Genomic DNA, 11,041 nt, shown 5'->3' with positions numbered 1-11,041 from the left:
GTATAACTAAGGCCATTGTAACTATAGAATTCAAGGAGAGGTACTGTGAACTTCAGAAACAAATTCATATTAATAAAAGATGTATGAAATGCCCTAGCAGGATTAGAAGTGGATAAATTCCAGGGTGCTTTGGGAAGATGTTTTTGGGGCTCTGACAATTTTAAAATCTTCACTGGCCACAAATGAGGTATTAAAGGAATAGAGGTATGCAAGAGTGGTTTCTTTATCCAAAAAAGGGCAGCAGGGATAGAACAAGTGAATACAGTCAAATGGAAATTATTGAAAAAAATCTAACTTGCAAAGGTAGACAGACTGTTGGAATGGCTTTATTATGAGAGATTCTGTCTGGTCAATTACAAATGGTTTTAAGAGGTAACAAAACTATTGAGGGCAGTGTGTTCAAGGTAGACAATGGACTTGCGAGGCCTTTGATAAGACCCCACTTTAATTATCTCTACCTACAATTACATTTTTTTAAATTCATGCATGAATATTGCAATCACTGGCATGACACGTATTTCCTTCCTCAATGTAATTTCCTAATTGTCTTGAAATAAGTGTTCTACTAAGTCCTTTCACAGGACAGGCAAGTGGAACCACATTGCTGTCAGTCCAGAGTCATAAAGACCAGTCCGAGTAAGGAGGGCAAGTTTTTCTACCTTGAAGGACTTCTAGGATTTACAGATCCTCCCCAGGTTCTGAACTCTCGATCTAATTACAGCTCATACATTAAAACCAAGCGTTTGGAAGACCAGTGGGATATATTTACCGGCTGCTGCTGCCATCTTCTGCCGCGTGAGAACTCTGTTCATGGCAACAAACGAATGGCTGAGTTAAATATGCTGGTTTAATTACATGTTGCCATGCTTTTTATTTAAATCAATTGCTGAGTGGCTGCATTTCCAACCAACAAACTGTTCGGGTTACAAACGGGTCACAGGAAAGTACCCTGTTGTAACATGCATAGGATCTGAACACATGCGCCTACCATAAAGTAAATGTTTAAAGATCGGCAGTTGCATACATTTGACTATAAATATTTGACCAATGTTTTAAATAATGTATCCCCTGCAAAACTGTGTAGTAGTTTAAAGCCAGCTAACCTGATTTGGCTTAATGTTTTACCAACACTCTTTTTCAAAACAATGGCAAATCACGCATTCCAGCTCATGCAAAATTTAAGGATTCACTTATGATTCATAAGTCTTGCTATTTTTCATCCAGATATTACATTTAAAGACATAGTGAAAGGGAATAAAATTTGTCAAAAATAACAATACATTCCAAATCAGCCCCCCCGGTATCCTGTCCTTACAATTAGCAAACCCCAAGAGCTTCTCTTTCTTACTACAAACATAGATCATAAAGAACATTTATTTAACTTTTTTTTTTTTTTAAAGCCAGACTATTTTTATTACATGGGTACTTTTTAGATGCTTAGCAATATACACAAAATCACATTCTGCAATTCTGTCCATAGGCTTGGATCATACATGGGATTATAATTTAAATAAACTACGAGGCTGAAATATTCAAGTGAGTTAGCTGATTGTGCAAAGATGGATGATATACATCCTACTATATTAGAAAATGTTGTTAAAACATTTAAGGACACAAAAAATCAGTGCTATTACATAGTTTAAATACAAAGTACATTATTGTTTTTCTAAACTTTAAAAAACTCGCCCAGGGACAGCCTTGAACCGTTAATGCAGACGTCAGGAGAGGAGCGGCAGTTCTAAGTAACAAGAGAGTGAATTGGCTGGACATCCAAATTAGTTGATTACATTAAATAGCAAATAAAAGTAAGGCTAGATGTAGCGGAGCGGCCTGTTGGGAGCAGCTGTGTTGGAAGGAAGTGATGTGGGGAGGCATTTAGATGGACACGGGTTGATTAGGGATAGTCAGCATGGTTTTGTAGATGTGAAATTGTGTCTCACAAATCTGATAGTTTTTTGAAGATGTGACCAAACGGCTGATATGGGCAGAGCTGTCGATGTTGTATATATGCACTTCCTTAGAAGGCTTCGGAAGTTCGGCAATTCCCCAACTCTCACTAACTTCTACAGATTCGCAATAAAAAGTATTTTATCAGGATGCATCGCAGCTTGTTTTGGGAACAGCTCCATCCAAGACCAAGAAATTGTAGCGAATTGTGGACGCAGCCCAGATCATTACACAAACCAACCTCCCTTCCATGGACTCCATTTAAACTTCACGCTGCTTCAGCAAGGCCAGCAGCACAATCAAGGATGAGTCGCATCCTGGCCACTTCCTCTTCTCCTCTCTCCCATCAGGCAAAAGGTACAGAAGTGTGAAGACTCACACCTCCAGATTCAGGCAGTTTCTTCCAAGCTGTTATCAGGCAACTGAATCATCCTACCACAACTAGAGAGCAGTTCTACCACAACTAGAGAACACCTCATTGGTGTCCCTCAGCCTATCATTGATCGGACTTTACTGGATTTACCTTGCACTAAACGTTATTCCCTCAACATGTACGTATCTATACACCCATGGCTCGATTGTAATCATGTATTGTCTTTCCGCTGATTGGATAGCACACAATAAAAGCTTATCACTGTACCTCGGTACGCGTGACAATAAACTAAGATGAAGTGAACTGAACTTCAGCACAAGCTGGAAAGGGTACAGAGAAGATTCATAAGGATATTGCCAGGACTAGGAAAAGGTTTAGTAGGCCGGGACTCTATTCCTTGGAGCACAGGAGGATGAGGTGTGATCTTATAAAGGTGGATAAAATCATGAATAGATCAGGTAGATGCAGGTAGATGCACAGAGTCTCTTGCCCAGATTAGGTGAATCGAGGACCAGAGGACATAGGTTTAATGTGAAGGGGAAAAGATTTAATAGGAATCTGAGAGGTAACCTTTTTTACACAAAGAGTAGTGGGTGTATGGAACGAGCTGCCAGATGAGGTAGTTAAGGCAGGGACTATCCTAGCATTTAAGAAACAGTTAGACAGGACAGGACAGGACAGGTTTGGAGGGATTTGAGCCAAACGCAGGCAGGTGGGACTGGTGTAGCTGGGACGTGTTGGCCGGTGTGGGCAAGTTGGGCCGAAGGGCCTGTTTCCACACTGTATCACTCTATGACTAAAACAATGGAATAAACCTAATGTGAAGGGCAAAATTCCACCACAGTTAATTTAAGTTTAACTGTTAAAGTTGGATGTAAATAATAAGGCTATTAAGGCATACAAAGGCAATTCTTGGTTCTGTATCTTGGAAAAAAGTACCAATAGGATGCAATAGCAAGTCACAAAACTTTAAAGTTAGCCTACTATTCAAATAGCATTTATAATTTTGGACAACCAATTATACTGAAACAATGGAAACTTGTAGCATATATTTAACTACCGTAAATGGCAAGATGAGGATTTAGTTACAGAACTTGAAACTGAGATGTTTTTTTCTTCCCCTAGATCACATTAGGTGAAGTTGTCAAATTAGTATGGCTAATTATAAACCAGTTTCACAGCATAAATTATGATAAAGATTCCAAATTTAATATAAAGGTTAAAAACTAGTACAATTAAAATGTTGATATACAGAATGGAAACAGGCCCTTCAGCCCAACAAGTCAACACCTACCATCGATGTTATCCCACTTTCACACCCACTCTCTACACACTAGGTGCAATTTACAGAGGCCACTTAATTAATGTACAAACTCAAGCATATTGGGGATGTGGAGGAAACTGGGGAAACCCACAGGGAGAATGTGCATACTCCACTCAGACAACACCCGAGGTCAGGATCAAAGGCAGGTCTTTGGCACTGTGAGCAAGTTCTCCTCTGCTACAGTATGATCAGAACCTTAACCCCAGGTGGAACTGATTTAGAGTCTGAAAAACCTTATGGTATATGTATTTTCGCTCTGTACACAATTTATATTTATTGCTACCACTCAATGTGAAAACAAGTCATTCTCTGTAACCCAAGATTGATGAGATCTTTCTAATACTTCAGCTATCTCATCATATTGCTTCTAGGCCATATTAGAATTTTGGTAGCACGCTATTTCTGTTATTAGTCTACATGTTCTGATATCTGCAATTCACCACCTCCATAATGCATCGATAAATTTAATAAGCTATTTTTATTTGCACATTATAAACAATAATTGCCCCAGAGCCAACCTTGAGGATTTTTTTATTTTAAACCCTACCAGCAAGGGTAGTAAAAGATACTCAGCTATGATTCTACATTATATAACAAATGTGATACTGGTAAACAAATTACATTTAAAGTTTAATTAATTCATACAAAGTGTTATTTAACAGCACACAGGTTTTATGTGGTAACATCTCTCGTGTATTAAGTTCCTGTAATAGCTTCTTCATTCTTTGTAATCGTTGTTCTTGGCGGCGAGATTTCTGCTGTAAGAATCTCAGTTTCGTCTTTAGTTTCTCATTTTGTTCCTCCAACTGCTGAATCTTTTTCTTTTGTAAGCACGCATCTCGAACACTATAGCTATGGTCAAAAACAGTTAGGAGTCCATGCTTTTGATTCAATTTGGATTCCTCCATAATTTCCTCTGTTGCCTGAGGTTGGGCTCTTGGTAATGCCGTTTCTAACTTCTATCAAAAGTGATGAATAGTTCAGAATATACAATTTCAATAGAGTTAACAAGCTGTAACAAAGTCATTCCTAGAACCCACAATCATTCATCTAATCCAACATTTCCAAAGTATAATTTCAGTAAGATTTAAAATGCAAATACTGCACATCATATAATATGCACTCTGACAAAAAGAAAAGTTCATTGTTAAGTTTCATTTAACAATGAAATTTGAGATAATTTGATAGAAAGCCAAAGATGTTGGGATCAATTCAGAATTGAAGGATTTCAGACTTGAATCAATAACTGTTTCTCTTTCCACAGATATTGCCTGAGCTGCTGATTTAAAACAGAAAATATTATTTTCTGCTTTTAATTATGTTAAGTAAAACAAAATTTGACTTTAATAAAACTCCAATGAGGTCATGTGGTGCTTCTATTCAATACAATGACCAAACCGATGCAGAAAACCACAAACCCAGGCATCAAAAATTTGCAAATTTATGCTATCCTAAGAAAAGATTCAGCACCCATCATTCACAAATCTTTATCCATTGTAGCAATTAGGATTTAAAAGAATGCCAATTTCTCTCATAAACCAGATTGGTGACAGATACAGAATTAGCAGGAATCACACAGGTTATAAAGGGATTCCCTTGATATTTGGGCAGCACATTTAAGATCCTGGCTATATCATGTTACAGGAAACCAATAGTAAGAAGTGTTGATGTATTTAAAACAAAAATACCACATCAGGCTTGAATGGAGCAGGTAAATAAACAGCTTTGTGTTTTCCCCTAGTTCTTTAATTTTCATTTCACCTCACAGGGGTAAGAATTCCCTATGGTTAAAGCATGTGCCCCAAATATAAGATTTATAAAATACTATACAGAGTTTTTCCATCAATTGTGTCTAATTGTTCGGATTGAGACATCTACCAGATGTGTATATCGTTAGTTATAAATAAATCACCTTTAGTTTGTAAACAGTCTTGCATTACAGAACATTTCCTTCTATATTGATAGAAAATGCATCTACATTGATTCTTTATTGCTAGACGTACAATAATAAACCCCAAATATTGCAATGACGAAACGAACTTCGATAAATGTTACCTGGTCGTCAACATTAGGGAAAAAAAAGCTTGAAGTGCTTCTTTTGCAGATTTGCCCAAATACACAGAAATGGATGGTTATTTAAATTATATTATATTCAACCAATTATCTGAAAGATTAATACGTGACAGATACATTATAACTCCAGAAAAGCAAACTACTTGAGCCAAAATGTAAACAGATTCTTTGAGCAATAATCAAGTCAAAGAGAATTCAAATCCATTCCAAATATTCTGCAGATTAGGACTCAATCTGGTCATTATTGCGGTCTTGCTCGTGCTATGAACAATCCTCACTACATGCCTAGTCTATTGATTTTTATTAGAGGAGAATATAGGATCTGAACCAATGGGTTAAAGTAAAGGTGCAGGGAAGGTAGGGAGTATAAATGGTAATAGGGGACAATTTAGCATTGTGTTGCATATGCACCCCTAATCATTAAGAACAGCTCATTGGGGCTAGAGAAAGAATCTCTCCCAACTTATTCGGCCTCATAACGTCATAGATACTTAGAAAATAGGTGCAGGAATAGGCCTTCTCGGATCCCTTCGTGGCAGAGAGTTCCAGAGATTCACCACTCTCTGTGTGAAAAATGTTTCTCTCTACTCGGTCTTAAAGGATTTCCCCCTTATCCTTAAGCTGTGACCCCTTGTCCTGGACTTCCCCAACATCGGGAACAATCTTCCTGCATCTAGCCTGTCCAATCCCTTAAGCATTTTGTAAGTTTCTATAAGATCCCCCCTCAATCTCCTAAATTCTAGCGAGTATAAGCCGAGTCTATCCAGTCTTTCTTCATATGAAAGTCCTGACATCCCAGGAATCAGTCTGATGAACCTTCTCTGCACTCCCTCTATGGCAATAATGTCCTTCCTCAGATTTGGAGACCAAAACTGTACGCAATACTCCAGGTGTGGTCTCACCAAGACCCTGTACAACTGCAGTGCTCCTATACTCAAATCTTTTTGCTATGAAAGCTAACATACCATAATTGTCATGTGATAGGAGCAGAATTAGGCTGCACCGCCATTCAATATGATCATGGCTGATCATCCAACTCAGTATCCCATGGTTTAATGGTACTTCATGTCACATGTACCGAGGTCGAGTGAAATTCATTTTTGTATTTAATGTCAGAATATTAAACTCCAATTGTTGCTCTTACCTCACTGGAGCCCCTTGCTTTCCCAAGTCCACACATTGGTGCTGCCACTTAGAACACTGCTTAATAAAAGCACTGTTCCTGTAATTGGGATCAGTTTTATATTTCCAGGTGTTACCTTATATCAATTAACAAGTTCTAGCTAGTTACCCAATTACCTGGAAACAAGGTAGACTCAAAATACTGGAGTAACTCAGCTGGTGAAGCAGCATCAACGGAGAGAAGGAATTGGCGAAGTTTCGGGTCAAGACCCTTCTTCACACTTCCCTCCTCCACTGTCAGAATGGGGCAAATTGGAGGAACAGCACCTGATATCTCCCCTGGGCAGTTGGTATGAGTATTAAGTTTCAAAGGTTTCAAAGGTCTTTTATTGTTACGTGTACCAATTAAGGTACAGTGATATGCGAATTACCATACATATGTTACATACATATTACTGTATGGTAATTTGCATATCACATGACAATAAAATACCTTTGAATCCTTTGAACCTTAATACTCAATTTCCCTTCTCTCCATAGATGCTGCCTCACCATCTGAGTTACTCCAGCATTTTGTGTCTATCTTCGATTTACCAGCATCTGCAGTTATTTCTTAAACACCTGGAGAACAAGGCTACTTGTTTCCCAGTGCAGTGTAACACTGCAATGCTAAAGAGATGTTCACTGTAAATCTAAAAAACTAACATACTTCAAAATGAAAATGATCTCTTCCTCACCCACACATGACTGACAATCAATCAAGGTGTACTCTCTCCAAAGATGCTATTGAATAACAGAATAGTATCTTAATTATTCAATTGAAATGATCGGGTTTTATTTTGAATTAGGCACATTAATATACTTATGTATAACTGTTATACTTATGCATTGTAAATGAGTAACACAAAAGTTACCTTTGGTTGTTGATTTGGTCGGGTAAAACAGAATATGGATGGCACGGCATTTTCTTCCAGTATTTTATTGTTACAGTTCTTTCTAAAACAGTCCAGAGTGAAATGTTCTGAGCACAAATTGCTGTTTTTGGTGGGTATAAAATTCCTTCTCCTTACTGCAGCCAACCACTTCTTACAGAGCTCTGGTCGCTTCAGAGGAAACCTTCAAATCAGGTTTTAAAAATACTATTAGAGAGAAGAGCTGCACTTGGACATTTAACAATAAAATTGGGTATTTCCAGTTGGATTGACACCATTCTTCCAGACACTCATGCTTTCCCGATGACATCAAAATGCAGGCAAGAGTCCAAATGATGCAAATTTACAAAGCACATTATGTCTATTCCAGTTATTAGTAGAACATAGAAGAGTACAGCACAAGAGCACTTTGGCTCACAATGTCTGCGCTGAACATGATTCCAAGACCATCACCTATCTACCTGCACATAACGCATATCCCTCCATTCCCTGCATATCTATATGCCTATCCAAGTCTTTTAAATGCTTCAACCAACAACCCCAGGCAGTCACCACCGTGTGTAAAAAAACTTGTTCTGCACATCTCCTTTAAACTTTGCCCCTTTCACCTTAAAGCTATGCCCTCTAGCATTTGATTTTTCCATCCTGAGAAGAGATTCTGACTGTCTAGCCTATCTACGCCTCTCATAATTGTATATACTTCTATCAGGTCTCCCCGAAACCTCCAACATTCCAGAGTCTGTCCAACTTCTCCATGTAGCTAATACCCCTTAATCCAGGATAGACACAAAATGTTGGAGTAACTCAGCGGGACAGGGAGCATCACTGGTGAGCAGGAATGGGTGACATTTCGGGTCAAGACCCTTCTTCAGACATCCCCCCTATTCCAGGTATCATTCTGGTAAACCTCCTTTGTACCCTTTCCAAAGACTCCACACGGCTGTAGCTTTGTTAAACTAGTCTACCATTACTCTAAGTATGAATGTTTTCTATTTATTTTTCACATGGCACGTCACCAGAGTTCAGGAATTTATAGAGCCTTTAATATGTTAATTTACCTTACTGGTTGGAAGGATTAGCTCAGGTACCATCTTGTCAGACAGGACAAAATGTAAATTGCCATCAATATTAGGGCTGTCTCTCTCATTACAATTCTAGGATTTGGGGATTTCCTCATTGTACATTAGATTATAAACACAGGCCTATCAACATCTACAACCCTTGTGAAGATTCATCACAAAGCATAGCAAGAAATTAGTCAGTGACCAGGAAAGGGAAGAAAACTGTTTAAAAGCATTAGAATTATGAATAAACATAAAATACTGCCCATAACAGAAATCTGCGATGTTAACATTTTGGAAAATAGACCGAAAAAAGCTGAAATAACAGCAGTCAGACATCATCTCTGGAGAAAATGGATTTCTCTTTGAGATGTACACAAAAAAGCTGGAGAAACTCAGCGGGTGCAGCAGCATCTATGGACCGAAGGAAATAGGCACCGTTTCGGGCCGAAACCCTTCTTCAGATGGATAGGGGGTGGCGGGGATAGGGAAGGAAAAAGGAGGAGGAGGAGCCCGAGGGTTGGGGGATGGGATGAGACAGCCCGAGGGCTAAGGGGAGGAGACAGCAAGGGTTAACAAAATTGGGAGAATTCAATGTTCAAGCCCGCAGGCTGCAGACTCCCCAAGGTGCTGTTCCTCCAATTTCCGGTGTTGCTCGCTCTGGCCATGGAGGAGACCCAGGACAGAGAGGTCGGATTCGGAGTGGGAGGGGGAGTTGAAGTGCTGAGCCACCGGGAGGTCAGGTAGGTTCTTGCGGACCGAGCGGAGGTGTTCGGCGAAACGATCGCCCAACCTCCGCTTGGTCTCACCGATGTAAATCAGCTGACATCTAGAGCAGCGGATGCAGTAGATAAGGTTGGAGGAGATACAGGTGAACCTCTGTCGCACCTGGAACAACTGCTTGGGTCCTTGAATGGAGTCGAGGGGGGAGGTAAAGGGACAGGTGTTACATTTCTTGCGGTTGCAACGGAAAGTGCCCGGGGAGGGGGTGGTACGGGAGGGGAGGGAAGAATTGACCGGAGGGAGCGGTCTTTGTGGAAGGCACACATGGGGGGAGATGGGAAGATGTGGCGAGTGGTGGGGTCACGTTGGAGGTGGCGAAAATGCCGGAGGATTATTTGTTGTATGTGACAGCTGGTGGAGTGAAAGGCGAGGACTAGGGACACTCTGCCCTTGTTGCGAGTGCGGGGATGGGGAGAGAGAGCATTGTTGCGGGCTATGGGAGAGACCCTGGTGCGAGCCTCATCTATGTTGGAGGAGGGGAACCCCCGTTCCCTGAAGAATTAGGACATTTCAGATGCCCTGGTGTAGAACACCTCATCCTGGGAGCAGATGCGACGTAGGCGGAGGAATTGGGAGTGGAGTCCTTACAGGAAGCAGGGTGGGAAGAAGTGTAGTCCAGATAGCCATGGGAGTCAGTGGGTTTATAGTGGAAGCCATCCCAATTTCTCTTTGGGATGCTGTCTGACCCACTAAGTTACTTCAGTGTTTTTTGTCTTTCTTCGGTTTAAACCAGCATCTGCAGTTCCTTCCTACACTTAACATTATGGAAGTTCTGCAGTTCAACACATTCTAATCCACCCCCACCTAGTTTTTGTTTTACTTAGAGACCACTGGTCTTTTTTTTCTAATTTCATCCTCATTCAACATTGTAGGTCCCTTTCCACCGCCCCGAGGCCCTCGCCTATGCTTCTCTCCCCGCTGAGTTACTCCAACATTTTGTGTCTACCCCCATCCAGCCATACACACTCTCTTCCTGACTATTGCTGAGTCCGTCACCCACCCCATCCCGCTCTCTTGCAAACCCTTGCCCGCCTCACCTCTTCTTCCGAGTTTCCTCCCCTGACCAACTCTTCCCACCTCACCTCTCGATCGCCCACAACCCGGCTCGTTCAGCTCCCTCCCTCCCTGCGCTCAAGGAGCGGCCTAGCCCGCCCGCCCGCCAGCCAGCGCAAGGCTTCTGGATCGCCGGCCGAGGCTCTGCGGGCACAAAGCCGCAGCAAACTCGCTCCCTCCACGGAACCCACTAGCCAGGGCCCACTGCCTGCCTACCTGTGGAAAGAAGTGCCGCGATCCTTGTCATACCGGTTCTTGCAGCCGTAAGCGGAGCAAGACAACACCATGACACCGAGCAGCCGTCCAACGACCGCCACCACCTGCCCCCGTCCACGTCGCCCATTGGCTGGGCGCTGTCCGTGACGTCACCTGC

General features: G+C 41.2%; 1 protein-coding gene across 2 annotated transcripts; it reads right to left on the bottom strand.

Annotated features, from left to right (window-relative positions):
• Positions 1-4,103: 4,103 nt before the first annotated feature.
• Positions 4,104-11,032, bottom strand: LOC129701494 (THAP domain-containing protein 1-like). 2 transcript variants are annotated; one of them, XM_055642721.1, is made up of 3 exons: positions 10,885-11,032; positions 7,754-7,955; positions 4,104-4,603 (listed from the first exon to the last, which is right to left on the bottom strand). In XM_055642721.1, the coding sequence occupies exons 1-3, from the start codon at positions 10,953-10,955 to the stop codon at positions 4,268-4,270; spliced, it is 609 nt and encodes a 202-aa protein (XP_055498696.1). In that variant the 5' UTR covers positions 10,956-11,032; the 3' UTR covers positions 4,104-4,267. The 2 variants fall into 2 exon arrangements, with proteins under 2 accessions (XP_055498696.1, XP_055498703.1); XM_055642728.1 differs by having other exon boundaries at positions 10,918-11,012.
• Positions 11,033-11,041: the final 9 nt, after the last annotated feature.

Source organism: Leucoraja erinacea, chromosome 1 (genome assembly GCF_028641065.1).
Source record: "Leucoraja erinacea ecotype New England chromosome 1, Leri_hhj_1, whole genome shotgun sequence".
NCBI lineage: Eukaryota > Metazoa > Chordata > Chondrichthyes > Rajiformes > Rajidae > Leucoraja > Leucoraja erinaceus.
This window is presented reverse-complemented; position numbering and strand designations above follow the sequence as displayed.

Excerpts from the sequence above, each read along its gene's own strand:
- LOC129701494 (XM_055642721.1), bottom strand. The coding sequence starts at position 10,955 with ATGGTGTTGTCTTGCTCCGCTTACGGCTGCAAGAACCGGTATGACAAG. Across the intron at positions 7,956-10,884 it reads CGCGGCACTTCTTTCCACAG|GTTTCCTCTGAAGCGACCAG; the intron begins GTAGGCAGGCAG and ends CCTGATTTGAAG. Across the intron at positions 4,604-7,753 it reads GACCAAATCAACAACCAAAG|AAGTTAGAAACGGCATTACC; the intron begins GTAACTTTTGTG and ends CACTTTTGATAG.